The sequence below is a fragment of the Gouania willdenowi genome, chromosome 5, assembly GCF_900634775.1.
Source record: "Gouania willdenowi chromosome 5, fGouWil2.1, whole genome shotgun sequence".
Classification (NCBI taxonomy): Eukaryota; Metazoa; Chordata; class Actinopteri; order Blenniiformes; family Gobiesocidae; genus Gouania; species Gouania willdenowi.
Genome location: NC_041048.1, coordinates 37,417,067 through 37,433,565, shown reverse-complemented (window position 1 = coordinate 37,433,565; position 16,499 = coordinate 37,417,067). Strand labels below are relative to the sequence as shown.

Sequence of the window (16,499 nt, the reverse complement as noted above, 5' to 3'; positions counted from 1 at the left end):
GTATTTAATTTGGTGAAATTATGTGAAATAATTTCAGGATAATTGAGTTCTTTGAACAATTTCAAAAATGACTGCAGTGATGTGATAAAAGCATGGGGATATATATATAATGTCTTTTTAACTTTGTCTTGCGGGCCGAATTGGATGGTCTAAAGGGCCAGATTTGGCCCCCGAGCCTTGAGGTTGACACATGTTCTAACCTAAAACACAACAAGCCCAGCAGACTGAATGTCTCATTGGAAAAATGGAGATTTTTTTAATGATACATGCTTATGAAATCGATTGATGTAGTGTCAATATGAACAATTACTGAATAACCACTCCATGTATGAGACATATGACAGACATTATAATGATTATGAGCAGTAAAACATTTGCTGCCAAACGCTTTGTGCGCCACAATGGCCATTAAAGCTGGAAATAGCTGGAGACTATTTTTGTCTCCCGCTCAGGTTACCTCTCAGCACACTTCAAAGGCTCTTGTAACTTTGAAATGCTGCACCTGAAAACCATTGAGAGCAGGTTCCCTGTATAACCACACAGCTCGTGCTCAGTGCCGCGCGGCTGGTTTGCATTAAAAGCTGCACGCTCGACCTCTGGATGGATGGATGTGCACGCATGGATGACACGCACATTGGAGTGTTGTTTTTCACTGGTGCAATTGAGCATCCGCAGACCCTGAGTGTAGGCGGAGGGAGCCGGTGTATAAATAGTGCGCCGCGCGCTCTCCTCCCCTGCGCGTAAAGTCGCAGAGCGCAGCGCGCGGCCTGTTTGGTACACAGAGCTCTGCCTCTGCAGTGTCTCACATCTCTCATCTACGGAGCAATATTACCAACACGTCATCTTTTATCCTGATTCAGGATATTTTTATGAGGACTTTTAGGAAAACACTCACTCTAGATTCATGTGGACACTTTGCGCATTGCGTAATTGGCACATAAATGCGTTTGGTTTCACTTAATGTTGAGACTCATCTGCGGAGGAAGTCAACAGTGGAACCCTGGATGATGTAAACGCCACTGGAACAAAGATGATAGCGTCTAAGTTGCTTTGGACAGGGCAACAGATGCTGGTCGCGCTGAGTTGCCTCGTTACGTTTGTAACGCAGAGTGACGCAGGTAACGAACACACTCACCTGCAGGGTCAACTTTCAACTCTTTATGTTTTCCAAGAGCTAAGGTTTTATTGAAGTTTGTGTTAAATTTACATAAAAATAACATTTCACAGTGGGGACCACAAAATGTGATTGTCTGATCTGAGGGCCACATTCATGTCAGCATTTAGAATAGCTTTGATATAGGACAGAACAAAGGGTTTCTGTTATCATTTTGTATGTATTCTCTAATTTTGTGTTTCGTTTTGTGTGTTTTTGGAGTCATTTATGTGTATTTATTGTGTTGTTTTGTTTTTGTAGTGTTAAGTATAATTGTAGCTGTGTGTTTTTTCTCATTTTGCCTGTTTTTGTTGTCATTTTGGAGTCATTTATTGTTTATTTTGGTGGTTTGCTGTACAAATTTCAGTTATTTTTTTGTAAATTTTTAGTCATCTTGTGTGTTTTTGGAGTACTTTTATATTTTTTTTTAATCAAATTTTGTGTGTTAAATGTCTTCTCTAATTTGAAGTGTTTTGAGTTCTTCTGGTGTCTTTTTGTGTGTGTGTTTTTGAGTCATTTTTGTTGTTGTTTGTATAGTTTTTATTTTGTGTATATTTGTAGCCATCTTGTGTGTTTTTGGATTACTTTTATATTTTTTGAAATTAAATTTTGTGTGTTAAATTTCTTTCAACACGTTTGAATAATTTTTATTTTGTGTATATTTGTAGCCGTCTTGTGTGTTTTTGGGTGATTTTGTGTGTATTTGGAGTAACTTTTAAATTGCTTTTCTAATTTTGTGTGTTTGGTGGAAAAATGTATGTGTATTTTAGTGTTTTGGCCCTATTTTGTTTATTTTTCAGGTTTCTTTTTAGATATTGTTGTCTACTTGTGTGTTTTTTAAGTAAACTTCTGTATTTTTGCTGATGTTTTTTGTACGTTTTTCTTAGTTTGTGTGTTTTTGGAGTCAATTTGTGCATTTACTTAATGGGCCGCACAAAATTAGACCGAAGGCAGCATGTGGGCCCCGGGCCACCGGTTGCCCATTTCTGCTTTAGTATGTCATAGTTTATAACAGCAGTAAAAACAACAATTATTTTGCCCCAGAGTTATTTAAGCTTCTGTGTGTGGCTACTTTGTGTCTCTCTTGAAACCTGAGAGTTTTAATACTGATAAATTAAATATGCATGAGTGATGTTATCTTTTTGATGAAGTAAGTAACTTAAAACTGCTTTATAAACTCATTCTCCCTCAGCTTCCAGATGTGAGAAGCATGCGTGCAGTCCACCCATAGGAAACCTGGCCAGTGGCAGGATGCTCCACACTCTGTCAAGCTGCTGTAGGAGCAGCAGCTCTCATCACCCCATATGTTCTCATCCCTTAATCAGCCATCAAACCTGCCCTGAGGACAGTCACCCACCAGCTCACATGACTGACGACTCTTTCTTACACCCTGATACGTGGTGGGAATCACACTCTGACTCTCAGGATGAGATACGTCTGGATCTGGAGGCAGCCTTTTACCTGTCCCATGTGGTGTTTGTGTTCAAGTCCCCTCGGCCTGCTGCCATGGTCATTGAACGCTCCACTGATTTTGGAAAGACTTGGGAAGTTGTTCAAATGTTTTCACAGAACTGCAGTGAAGAGTTTGGTTTATCTGATGACCTAAAGCAGCCTGGATCAATGTGTACGTCACGATACAGCAGTGCAGAGCCGTGCTCTGGAGGGGAGGTAAAGGAACAGACCCATGGTTAGGGTTGGGCTTCGAGCATCCATTGGTCCCAGAACTAACTTCCTGATTCTCCTGGAATCGTTAACATTTTCAAATTTTGATTCCTTTTTTCGATACCCAGTCCGCCAAACGGAAAAAGAAGCCGCCGAACATCAATTAAGAATAAATCACCGGAAGTGTTTGAGTTACCACATAACTCGCTGGTCCACCCCCCGTTAATGGAGGGGTCTAGTCTATTTCATCCAGAAAGACCTTTGGTTAGCTAACTCATTTAAAACTTTTTTGACCCTGTCTTAAAAGAATCGGGATAGGGAATTGTTAGGAATCAAGATCAAAACGAGGAACCGGAATCGTTCAAATTCAAGCGATGCCCAACCCTACCCATGATGAAGCTATGATGTATGATACAGTGCCTTTCACTATCTATTTTTCTCTCTAGGTAGTTTTACGTTTACTACGGCCCAACAGCATAGAAACACTGGACCCCTACAGCCCTGAAGCCGTCGCCCGCCTCACCGTCACAAACGTCCACGTCAGACTGATCCGACCTCAGAGATGTCCTGTGTCTCAAAGCTCGTACGCTGGTCCAACACAGTCTCCACCCTCAGCTGTGTCTTTTAACACCAGCGAAGAGATCCCAGTCTCCTCAACATATGCCATCTACACATTACTAGTCAGAGGGACCTGCCTGTGCCACGGCCATGCTGAGCATTGTGTTTCACAGAACAGCAGCGAGAACCAAAACCAGGACAGTACAATGGTGAGTGGCATGTTACGTTAACTCAGAATTGTTTTATTTTGTCTTCTTTTTTAAAAAATATGTTAAGGTTTCATTTATTCAGACACCTTTTTTCAGGAAATTTACCCTGACATATTTTGACTGCCAACTGTCAGTCTTCCTTAGAGGCATCTACTGATTGCTTTGATGTGTCCTTGATGTGTTTTTTCTGGGCGTGACCAACTTGACAGTTCTGCCAGGCTGGCCACGTCCCCTGTCACCGATGGTCTCTGGCATAGGTGGCGTTTGAGATTTGTGCCAGGGGGGGGCAAAATAAAAAATAGAATTAAATATATAGACCGTCTCGAGTTTCGCGCCAACCACATTGTGTGTAACATACACAATAATGCAAACATGATTAGTAACATAATTGATAATGTTGACTAGGCTTTACACAAAGTCAGGTTGTTTTTTTAGGTAACGACCAAATTTCTGTGAAATGTGGTGTAAATGTGAAATAAACCATTTAATTTAGTCCCTGAACATTAGCTGTGTCGACTACAAGAGACTCGAAGATGAAGCTTTGGAGGCAGACCACACTGGAACGACATGAAGCCTCCATTAGCATTAGCATTAGCATTAGCGGAGCAAAGACATATTACCTGACTGTGGCATCGTGAAACCTGCTGTTGCTTATAGTTCATATTCACAGGTGCACAGCGGAGGTGGGGCGCACACACACACACGCACACAGGGTTGTGTCCACCACCACCCTGAAATAGATAGACGTCTCCTGTATGAAAGCAAAAGTAAATGGGAGCGCATCGCTCCACTTTAGGACTTTTAACATGAATAAACAAAACAAGCATGCACACACATTGCAAACACACACACATACACACTAACAGCAGACGCTGCCCCTGCTTTCAGAGCCGGTAGACTGGGGAAGAAGTCCGGCACTCAGCCGCTTCGCTCCAACCAGAGACATTTTTGCCATTTGCTCATGGGTTTTAACCTTTGTGCACAAATGTGAGTGAAATACTATAGAGTCGTGTCACGTAGAGCAAACAACTCTTTGGTGTAAATGAGACGATAAAACAATGCAATGGGAGCATCTACAGAAAGTTTCATCATGACAATGACGTCACTGATCGGATCGGCAAATTAAGACATTACAGCCGATCACATTAATTGCATAAAATGCAAAATATCTGCCGATCTGATCTAGCCGATCAGATCGGTGTAAAGCGTACTGTTGACTACAAAGATTACCATCGATGCATCGTTTATTGTTGTAAATTCAAGATAACATCAGGCCAGTTTTGCTGCAGAACCATACATGAACTACTAGGCGCAGTGTCGCAGAATTGCTCAACTGAAGACGACAATGGTCACATGACTCGCGCCCCAAAAAAATAACTTGTTTTTAAAAGAACAACAAATAAATTCATATATATTTTGTACAGTCATTGTGTTTTATGGCACTTAAAATATTTGTATATTATATACATTATATTAATGCGGAAACTCTGCGTATGGTCTCTGGAGAAGAGAGTCCCTGGTGTGGGAGAGTGAAAATGTTCCCTCATCCCATGTTGAAGCTCCGCCTCCTGATCTCCATGGCTTCTTTGATCCAGTGTTTGTGTTTGTTTCCTTTTGTCCCAATTATTGTTGCGTCGTCCCAATTAATGACGTGATCTTCTGTTCTGCAGTGGTTTTGATATTGCGGAATGTACTCATGAGGATAAATCAAAGAGATCAATAGATGCCTCTGAGGAAGACTGACAGTTGGCAGTCGAAACATGTTAGAACAAAGTAAATTTCCAAAGAAAAGTTGAATACAAAGCCTGAATAAATGAAACCTTAACATATTCAGAAGACAAAAGGAACTTGCTGGAATTAAAAAGAAATTAGGTCTGTGGTCAAATTTACAGATTTCTCTATAATGAAATCAAGATGTGGTTAATTATCACCTTGTAATTTGAAATTAATTGGATTATACCCCGTGTATATTCTGTCCTAATGGGGTACATTGGTATCCAAGTGGTCCCTGGACCAGTACGGGTCCGCATCCCGGTGGTTGGGAACCACTGATGTAAATGTATATACTGTAATATATTCATGATAAAGGCAACAGCACACATAAAACCAACTAATAGGACAACATTTTATAATCAGTCACTGTTAATCAATATAAAAATGCTTACAAATAACATTTTCACCAAAATGACTGACATGTTGTAAAGACGTCACATCCAGATGTGCTGGAACCAATCACCTGTCAGGAGGACATTTAATGGAAGTCTAGACAACAGGTGTTTGTAATGTACAGGACGTGATGTTTCTGAGCAGAACCAGATGTTCATGTCTTCCAGGTGTACGGTCGATGTCTGTGTGCTCACAACACGACTGGTTCTCAATGTGAGGAGTGTGCCCCACTCTACAACGACAGGCCCTGGAGACCAGCCAATGGGAGCAGTGGGGAGTCCAACTCCTGCCTGAGTAAAAGACCACCTAACCAACTATTACACACAGTACACAACCTCAGGGTTGGGGTCTATTATAATTATAATTACATAATTGATAATTAATTACAATTATGGCATCATAATAATTGCGAATTTTAATTTTTAAAATCTGTTGCTGCCGTAATGTTAATTAAATTGTAATTGAGTTTAGATAATTGACTTTGTAATTGTAATTGGCATGAAAATTCTATACAAATTGTCAATTATAATTTAACGCAAAATTGTGGAACATGTTACAGTTCTATGTAAAGTTCTACACATATGTAGATTATTAAAATATGTTTCATATCAAGCTTTCCCACATTTTACCATTTCACTTTCTTTTTTTTTTTAAATCTAGGGCTATACTGACACAAAAAAAGCTCAGACGCCCACACACAGAAATATTGAAACTTATATTTTCATTGATTAGGAAACCTAACAAGGTAACTAAGAGATAGGAAAGAAATTACATGATTGATATTTGTTTGAGTGTATTTTACAGCTGATTTAGGACCCGTTATCATAAGAGATGCTAACAGAAAGCTAACAAGAGGAAGACTAACTTTTATTTTTTCAGGCTCAGTAATTGTGATTAATTGTAATTGAACTTTAGTAATTGAGAACGTAATTGTAAATGACTGAGGATAAAAAAATAATTGTAATTTAATAGTAATAGGAAAATTGCTGGTAACTGTAATTGTAATTGAACATGGTTAATTGAAGACAATTGTAATAAACCCCAATCCTGCACAACCTATCTAACTACATTCTGTTCCTGTTCCCTCTCCACTTCCTGATCACCAAATTCCACTTGATAACTGTGAACACGTTTCATTGGTGGAACTAAGAGTGCGAGTGTCACGGCCACGCGGATAGCTGCCATTTCTCCCAACGCGCCTGGATTTCATCTGGAAAAACCAGCGGAGGCGTTTGTGACAAATGCCAGCACAACACCGTCGGACGCAGGTGCCAGCGCTGTCGCCATGGCTACCACCGCCGAGCATCACTGCCCCACAGCTCCGCCCACACCTGCACAGGTATTAGTCACAGTCCAGGAAGAGAGTCAGAGTTAAAGCTGCTTATTAGACTTTGGCTATGTTATAAATGTCATACTAACGTACTACTTATACTAGAGGTGTCCCGATCCGATATTGATATCGGATATTGGTCCGATATCAGCCAGAAAACAAATATTGGATTTTATCGGACTGCATCTAAAATCACTGATATAAGCTCTCCGATAAAATGTTCCGCTCCAGCACTTCTATCCATAGGTGACTGTGGTTCCCACTCCAACAAAGGAACCTATTGTTGCTGACTATTGTTCTCTGTTTGTGTAACATCACTTAATCAAGCCTTTTCTAACATTCCACACTACAAAATAAGTAATAAAAGTATGTATGATTCGTGGCGATATCATATCGGATCAATGACGGTATCGGCCGATACGAAAGGCTGCAAAATCGACATCAAAATGAGTATGTAGTGTGTTCACAGTATGAAAAGATTAAGTACGCAATAAATTACTGGGATGTATATTATATAGAGACATGTGCACGGTGGGCACACGAGTCATACTCAACCGTCCCATGATGCATTGCGAGCAGAATGTAAAATGGTCCTGGGACCGGCTTCAAGCTAAAAATCAAACATCTTTTCAAAACAAAAGCGTCTCTTCTCGCGTTCCATTAGTTTGTAATGCTTTTGTAAATAGGGCTCTGATCTTGTTTTAAGGTTAACTGGAAGTTTAGTCAGTAGCACAATGGAGGGCAATATGGAATACTTCAAATGTTGGAATGAAATGTGTTTACGTGAGTTTTATGGATCAATACAGTATGTATTCAGCTGAAAAAGTTGGTTTTGGTTTGTTACTCCTTAAAGCAACTTTTCCACCTCGGTCTTTGCATTCATCTACGAGACTCAATATCCCACAATTCAATACGCAAAACTTTTCCGAAGTTTAAGTCAGGTGACAACAACCCATTTGAAAACAAACTTTCAAGCTACAGTTTCCACCTTCGACATTTGTTTGTGAGTAAATCCCTATGAGAAAAATAAAGATGGATGACTTATGGAATCCATAATTGATCCAAAATGTGTTCCCTTTATGGATGCATTCTTATAACATGTTGATGTATGTGGTTAAACAGCTTTAACTTCATCTTACTTCCTCTGAACCACTGTTGCATTGCCATCATCTTATTTCTCAGTGTGCTGGTGTGATCCTCATGGCACATTGTCACCCCCCCATGGATGGGAGGGGCCCTGGTGCCATCCTCGGAGCGGTCAGTGCCACTGTAAACCTGGAGTGGGAGGAGCCAACTGTGATCGCTGCCTGATTGGTTATTGGGGCTTTGGGGACGCTGGTTGTAGAGCGTGCGGCTGCTCTGGAGGCTGTGACCCAAACACTGGACTTTGTCCTGTCAGGTAGATGTTCCTTAACTCAGTGGTTCACAACCCTTTTAGGATCGTGACCCCATTTTGATATCACACGTTTCTGGTGACCCCCATAAACATTTTTATTTCTAGAATAATTTTGTGATCATAAGTAACTTAAATATTTCTATATATTTTATTTGAACTACATTTATACTTCAGAAAGTATAGAATACAGTTGTTTAAGATTGTGTCATGTTTTAAATTTAAAAATAATGTAATGATAATATGAATTTAGTAATTAAAAAATCAAATACTGTACATATATTTTTAATCTATAATTAATGTGCGTTTCTTTGAGGTATTTTGTGCATGTTTGTTGTCAATTCATGCATTTCTCTGTTATTTTTGTGTATGTTTAGTCGTCTTGTGCAACTTTTGGGTAATTCTGTGTGTTTCTGTTGACATTTTATACCTTGTGTTTTTTTCCCTTAATTTTGCATGTTTCTTTAAATCATTTTGTGTATTTTTGTTGTCAATTCATACATTACTCTGTTATTTTTGTGTATTTTTAGTCATCTTGTGCAACATGTTGTGTAATTCTGTGTTGCTGTTTACATTTTAGATTTATTTTGTGTTATTGTTGTGTATTTTTCTGTAATTTTATGTTTTTCGAGTCATTTAGTGTATTTTTGTTGTCATTTTATAAATTTTTCTGTTATTTTTTGTGTGTTTCTTTTAATCATTTTGTTCATTTGCTTTGGGGGCCACATTGTCTCCTGTTTCCCATGCCTGAGCTAGAGGTGATAAAATGTGCAATATATATACAGTATATTTATAAATCAGTAATTACTTAATGTGATTTTGTCCCACACACAGCAACACAAACAATCAGGTGTTACACGTGCCGATTGGTTGGAAAGTCCCGGCCTGGGATCCCATGTTCAACACTGAGGAGGAAGTGAACTGGTCCAAGGAGCTTTCAGTGTCTGCGTTACATCACACAGGTGAGACTCCGCCTCAGGATTACGTCTCAGATCATAACGTCTTACTTTGTGTTGGACAGGGAAGTGCAGCTGTAAGGAGAAGAAGCTGAGGAATGTTTCTGACCTCTGTCACATCAAACACGACTATGGTAGGCACGGTTGGGGTCAATTATAAATGTATAATTGATCATTAATTACAATTATGGTATATTATAATTATAATTATTTAAAAACATGTTGCTGTTGCTGTTGTAATATTAATTCAATTGTAATTGAGTTCAGATAATCGACTTTGTAACTGCAATTGCCATGAAAATGCTATAAAAATTATAATTTAATGCAAAACTATGGAACCATGTTACAGTTCTATGTACAGTTCTACACATATGTAATTAACAATTATTAAAATATGTTTCATATCAAGCTTTTCCAAATTTTATCATTTAAAAAACATGAAATCTAGGTGTATACCGACACAAAAAAGTCTCAGACACCCACACAAGAAATATTAAAACCTATATTTTCATTGACTAGGAAGCCTAACAATGTAATCAATAGATAATAAATTAGATTAGTTTTTAGTGTATTTTACAGCTGATTTAGGACTCATTATCATAAGAGATGCTAACAGAAAGCTAACACAAGAGGAAGGTTCACTTTTATTAGGTTGTTTATTTCAGGCTTAGTATCTGTGATTAATTGTAATTGAACTTTAGTAATTGAGAATGTAATTGTAAATGACTTTCTGAGGATAAGAAATATTGTAAAAATGCTAGTAACTAATTGCATTTGAATTGTAATTGAACATTGATAATTGAAACTGTAATTGTAACTGAAAAATGCAATTGATCCCAACCCTGGTGCTCATGATATTTTAACTAGTTTTTAGGGTCTAATGATAGCATTATATTAGAAACAAAATTCTAACATTTTTCCATTTTTATGCCTTATTTTCTAAATGTTTTCCACGTTTGTTTTTCATGCCTTACTGGTTTTCACCATAGTTTAAATGTAAATCATATTTGCACTACTTTTTAGGGTCTTACTATGGAAATCTTTCCATTTTTATGCCTTGGCACTGACAGTTCTTGTAGAATTTCCATACCAATTACAATTACAAAGTCAATTATCTGAACTCACTTCTGATTACAACTAGGGATGTAATGATTCACTCAACTCCCGATACGATTCGATTCACGACACTGGGTTCACGATACGATTCTCTCACAATTTATTTTACAAAATGGGACTGTAGACAAATGATGATTGAAAAATATTCCTTTATTTTTTTTGGGGAAAAAAAACTAGAAAATACTGTATTATTTTCCTTTTATTTTTCATTGTCAAAAGAATCCCTTGATAAACTATTCAAAACAATGCAATTTAAAGGAGACATAGCATGCATTTAAGTCCTTCCTTTTTTACATATAAATCATACAGTTGTGGTCTATATAAAGCGGAACTGCAATGCTTGCAATGTTTTGGTGTGGTCTCTTTAAATGCAAATGAGACACTTCATACCCCGCCCCCTCTCCAGGTTGCAGAGGTGACACTCGGTTCAACTCCACCCTGCTCTGCCATTTTTGTAGTTTGATAGAAGAGATACGGCTATGTAGCGGCACAGAAAATGTTTATTCACACGTTATTTACAAAATGTCAACAACGGAAGCCTTACATGTTCGAGCCAGAGTCTGACCCGGTGGAGCGAGATGAAAATGAAGATGAACCTGCAGAACAACGTCTTCATATGGATGTTAACAAGTGAGCTAACACAAGCGCCGAGCTAATGCTAGCGCCAAGCTAACGTCACGAAATGCATTTTAATAGTCTTTTCTGAAACAAAAACGGCAAAATGAAATGACTAATGAAAACTTTGGACTTAAATTAAATCACGGATAGGCCATATGATCAAGGATCTAAAACGAGGACACAGCGCTAACATATGAAGACGGTGCAACTGCTAATGCTAACAAAACAATGACAGGGACGTCTTATCATCACACTTTTTAGCATTATTTACAGCTTACCGAAGTGCTCTGTTCGTCGTCTCCAAAGATAGAAGGAATTGAACCCTCAATCAGACAAAGTCTTTCAGCAAATCCTTCTTTATACTGGTGAAGCAGTCATCCTTGAAGTGTTTCGCGCACACAAAAATGATACCCCACAGATGTGGGTACATTCCCGTGAAAAATAAAACTCAACCAGGCACTTCGAAAAGGTTCTGATGCTGGGAAACGGTGTAATGAAGCGTGTGGGTTACTACATCCAACAACCGAACATTTTGACTTATCCTCTCGTAACTTCGGCATCCTTGGCAGCCTGGAGTCGATGTCCTAATTTGGCAGTTCCGCTGCAGATACTGTGACATTATTGTTCAAAAAACATAATAGAGAATCGAAAAATCGGAACAGATTGAAAAATATGATCAAAACAGAATATAAAGATATCAACGGAGCACCTGAAGAGACTAATTTGAACTTTTCTGTACTTCTAAACAATCTAAATATACAACAAAATGCATTTAAGGGCAAAAAAAGTGGATTTAGCATGATATGTCCCCTTTAACTAAAAATAAATCTTGAATGAAATAAATAAAGGAATAATACAAATGAAGAAGAAGCCTATTAATTTAAATTCTGATTCTATAGTAAACAATGCAAAACTGCATAATAGTTCTTTTACTTTTTAAAAGTGCAAATGAAAATGTATTTTGTGCCTTAACAATTGGACTTAAAAAAAAAAAAACAGCAATTTCACTGATTTACGTCAGATATTTGTTTGGACCAGCAGGGGGCGCTGGTAACCCAGTGGTCGGTTGGCATGCAGAAATTCTTGCAGTGAAGAAGAGATGCTATGCTAGCAGACATAGCTAATAGAAAAACGTGACTTTTACAGATATTCATGTAATATTACAGATATTCTTTCGGTGCTAAAGGGGTAAGGAATCATTTATGAACATGTTTAAGAGTAGAAGGCGGCCAGAAAGAAAGTAGTAGCAGATTCCACCCGCCGCGTACAGTGCTGGACAAGAGAAGGGATAAATATATGTTTAAAAAAAGTACTATGATTCAATTTTCAAAGTATCGATGTCAATCGTGATACCTATGAATCGATTTTTAACTGCCTTACGATTAATCGTTACATCCCTAATTACAACAGCAACAGATTATTTTATAAATATTATTAATTATCAATTACACGATTACTTGCTTCCCAGTGATTAAGGTCCATGTGCTGTCAGCTCACGACAAAGGAAGCCATGCGGAGGTGAAGGTCAAAGTTCGCAAGGTTCTCCAATCTGGCAACGTGCAGCTCAGCCTGGGCACCTTCAGCATCTACCCAGTGTCCTGGACCAGCCGTGGCTGCACATGCCCAGTGCTCAACCCAGGTGCTGAACTTTATTTTGAAGGGTCACACTTCTATCAGATTATTTTGATCAGCGTTTCAGGATTGTGGTTATCACTTCTGTTTGTGATTAAATCTGCAGAGTTTGCATGTTTTCTCTGTGCGAGTCTGAGTTTTGGTGTCCAAACACACTTATTTTAGTCGCGACTTTAAATTTGTATAGTATGTTGCATTTTTCTATACAAATGTTCAACGTTGCAATAAAACAACCAATCCAACTAACTAAAGTAAAAGAAGAAAAAAAACGGAATTCAACAAATTCATAATTATATAGTTTAAAATAATAGATACTTTTTTTTTCTTCTTTAAACCCTTGGATCTTTTTTGTAATTTTGGTTTGTTACAAATAACCAAAAGTCTGACGTCTTGATTTGTAAAATATTTTCATTTAAAATGAAAAGACAAGGAATAAAATAAATTAAACTAGAGCGTTTATACTGACTCCGTGTCCATTTACTGACTCCGAGGGATTATACTGACTCTAAGGGGTAAAATAGAAACTAAGAAGTTATACTGACTCTTAGAAGCTATAATGACTCTAAGGGGTTATATTGACTGAGGGTTTATATTCACTCTGAAAGGTTATACTAACTCTGAGGGATTATACCGACTCCTAGTGGTTATACTGACTCCGAGGGGTTATTCTGATGACTCTTGGGAGCTATAATGACTCTGAGGGGTTGTATTGACTGAGGGTTATACTGACTCTGAGGGGGTTATACCAGTGGGCGTGCACTGTAGCTGTTCCCACTCAACGTTCTTGAAGCCAAAATACGGTCTGCACAGTAAGGTCCAGCGGGAGGAGCCCTAGTAGCACGCCCCGCCCATTCAGCGTACTGCCCTGATAACTTACGCAGCACAGTTACACCACAAACTTAAGTATTGTTCCCACTGTAAATCACTGTAAAGATCCGAGGCTGTCAATCATGGTCATATATGACGTCAAATCCTGTTTTTCAACTTTAAATAATAATTAAATAACTTATTTAAAACAACCTTCACAGAAAAATGAGCACTTGAACACAATGTAAGGTGATAATAACTAATGATCACAGCAGAGTTTAGGTTTGGAAAAAAATTACGTGACGAGTATTTTAACTTTACAGTTTGACCCACATCCCATCCGTTATCATTGAGGAGGCGGGGCTTATGACCTATACTGCAGCCAGTCAGCAGGGGGAGCTCTAAAAATAAAAACTTTACTTTCTCGGGATCTTTTTTTTTTTTTTTACAGTCTATGGGTTACACTGACTATCAGGGGTTATACTGACTCCGAGGGATAATACTGACTCTGATAGTTTATACTGACTCCGAGGGATTATACTGACGCTGATAGTTTATACTGACTGAGGGTTTATACTGACTCCGAGGGATTATACTGACTCTGAAGTATTGTTGTAACAAACTACAAAAAATAAGGACCAACAATAAAGACAGTTTTGCAGTTCTTCTGTATTTTAGTTTTATTTCAAGTACTAGGAAGGTCAATGTAAACAACCAGGAAGTTGCAGCCACAGGTTGTTAATGTTGTTCCTCTTTCAACCAGTGGACCCAGAATCCAACACTATTGATTAAAATACGATCTAAAATAGGAGACTTCTTATCACCTAATCTTTGTGTTTGTTTTCTGATCAGGTGTGGACTACCTGGTTGCTGGCCCAGAGGAGCCCGAAACTGGTCGTTTACTGGTCACCATGCACAGTGTGGTGGTTCCATGGACTCCTCGATTAGGTCTTCTCATATCTGAGGGTCTGAGGAATGGATGCCTTTGACTGATAGAACCAAAAAAAAAGGCAGAACGTCTTTAAGGCAATGATGGACCACGAGTTGATATGGTTTCAAAAAAAAAAGACTGAGAAAAAAAACTGCAACCAAAGAGGAAATCCACTCAGATTCAAACACTGGTTGAAGAAAAAGTGCTCATAAGATGTGTGCGTTACCTGAGGAAAGATTCATTTAATGTCTTCATTAATGTAGGTTTTTTTTTCAAACTTTTCAATGGATTTTTGAAGGTCCTGTTTCTCTGCTATGGAAAAGTGAAAGAACCACATACAGTAACGTCTGAGAATAAAATGACAAATTAATGGCGTACACGTTGTTCCCTGCTTTAAGCAAACAAGATTTGCTGGGAATTGTCCAATAAACATCTATTTAGTAAAAAAAAAAAAAAAAAACTTTGGTCATCAATGAATGGATTGGATAATTGATTTTGTCAACACACATTAGAGAAAAATTAATGTTTGATGTCCTGAAAAACGCAAGACAATATCAAAGTATTAAGCTGAAAATTTGGTTTTTGTTGTTGTCATAGTAACAATCCCATTCACAGCAAAAGGTCACATTTTAGATAAATTAGCAATAAAAAAAATTAAGGCATTTTGTGATGTATTTAAAACTCCTCCAGACATTTAGCTTGTGTTGTACTGGTCGAGACCCCATTTTGAAAGTGTTTGGTCTCGTCACTGATCTACTATTCTTCAACGTCCTCAACTGCTCCTAATTGACTGATAATTTGACCTCAAACATTTAGCTTTAGCTCAATCTTTTTCAGTGTCTTGTGTGTCAGACATTTGCAAAAACTCAAGACAATCTATGTTTTTTCAGAAATGTCAGAAATCGCTCTGAACACTTACTTTAAGCCTAATTCACCTGATGAATAAAAATCCTATTTAAATATTTTTAAATACTTCTGGACCTATCAGTGGCTTTATACACACACAAGTATTTACATTTAGCAAGAATTTAGTTGAACAAATTTGAGAGGATTTCATGTTGTGCTTTAAAGGTGCAGCCCGCAACTCTCAGATCCCTCTCTCCCCCTCCCGTCTTGCCCTACCTCCAAACTTTCCTAAGTCCCTCCCTCACAGGAGCTAAGAAGCTAACGTTAGTCCGACAACAACATCACAGTAATATAACATGCACTGTTAAAAGCATATTACTGCAGCGCTTCTCTCTCTCTCAATGTGCACACACCTCAGCAACAGCAGCAACAACAACAGTGTCACATACAGCAGAAAAGTCACCAATTCCATCTTCTACTCCTCCAGACCATACACGTCCTTACATAGTGACAGCTTTAGTAAATATGGCAAAAAGTTACTTTTATGAGAGTTGCAGACTGCACCTTTAAGAGTTGCAGACATAATGATCTTGAACTGTTAGATTTGTATGGTTTTGGATTGTGTGGTCTCAGAGTATAAAACACGATATTTAACAGAAGATTGTAACCTGTATTTTGAGGTGGAGTCATTGGGGCTGTTTGACATTATTTTACAGGCCAATCTTTGGTAAATTATAAACCGTTTTTCCAGTTATGAGATTAATTTAGTGTTTATGAAAATGGTTTGGATGATTTGCAGTTGACTGTATATTAACCTTTGTACATATCATCGCACTTCACAAAATAACAGGTCAGAAATGTAAAATATAGACTTTAATTAATTTGTGTTTTACAGTCAAACTTTAACTGAATACAGGTGGACATTGTGTCAACACGTACAGCCAAAATCAACTAGACCTTCATGAGGCAACACAGATTAAAGCACGTGTCAAACTCATGGCCCGGGGGCCAAATCCCGGCCTTTGGAGCGTGCAATTTGGCCCACAGGAGAAAGTACAAGTGACAGAGAAAACATGAATCGTTGTGTAAATGAAACTCAATATTTGCAGGGGCACAGTTTTC

The 16,499-nt window shown here is 38.1% G+C and overlaps 1 protein-coding gene across 2 annotated transcripts; it reads left to right on the top strand.

Moving 5' to 3' along the window:
- Positions 1 to 750: 750 nt before the first annotated feature.
- LOC114463393 (netrin-4) lies at positions 751 to 14,906 on the top strand. 2 transcript variants are annotated; one of them, XM_028446933.1, is made up of 10 exons: positions 751 to 1,118; positions 2,346 to 2,821; positions 3,262 to 3,582; positions 5,916 to 6,042; positions 6,899 to 7,087; positions 8,261 to 8,477; positions 9,306 to 9,433; positions 9,493 to 9,561; positions 12,654 to 12,800; positions 14,453 to 14,906. In XM_028446933.1, the coding sequence occupies exons 1-10, from the start codon at positions 1,031 to 1,033 to the stop codon at positions 14,587 to 14,589; spliced, it is 1,899 nt and encodes a 632-aa protein (XP_028302734.1). In that variant the 5' UTR covers positions 751 to 1,030; the 3' UTR covers positions 14,590 to 14,906. The 2 variants fall into 2 exon arrangements, with proteins under 2 accessions (XP_028302734.1, XP_028302733.1); XM_028446932.1 differs by having other exon boundaries at positions 12,630 to 12,800.
- The last annotated feature ends 1,593 nt before the right edge of the window (positions 14,907 to 16,499 follow it).

Coding starts and splice junctions, on each gene's coding strand:
- LOC114463393 (XM_028446932.1), top strand. CDS start 1,031: ATGATAGCGTCTAAGTTGCTTTGGACAGGGCAACAGATGCTGGTCGCG. Junction 1,119..2,345: donor TGTAACGCAGAGTGACGCAG/GTAACGAACACA, acceptor ATTCTCCCTCAG/CTTCCAGATGTGAGAAGCAT. Junction 6,043..6,898: donor GGAGTCCAACTCCTGCCTGA/GTAAAAGACCAC, acceptor GGTGGAACTAAG/AGTGCGAGTGTCACGGCCAC.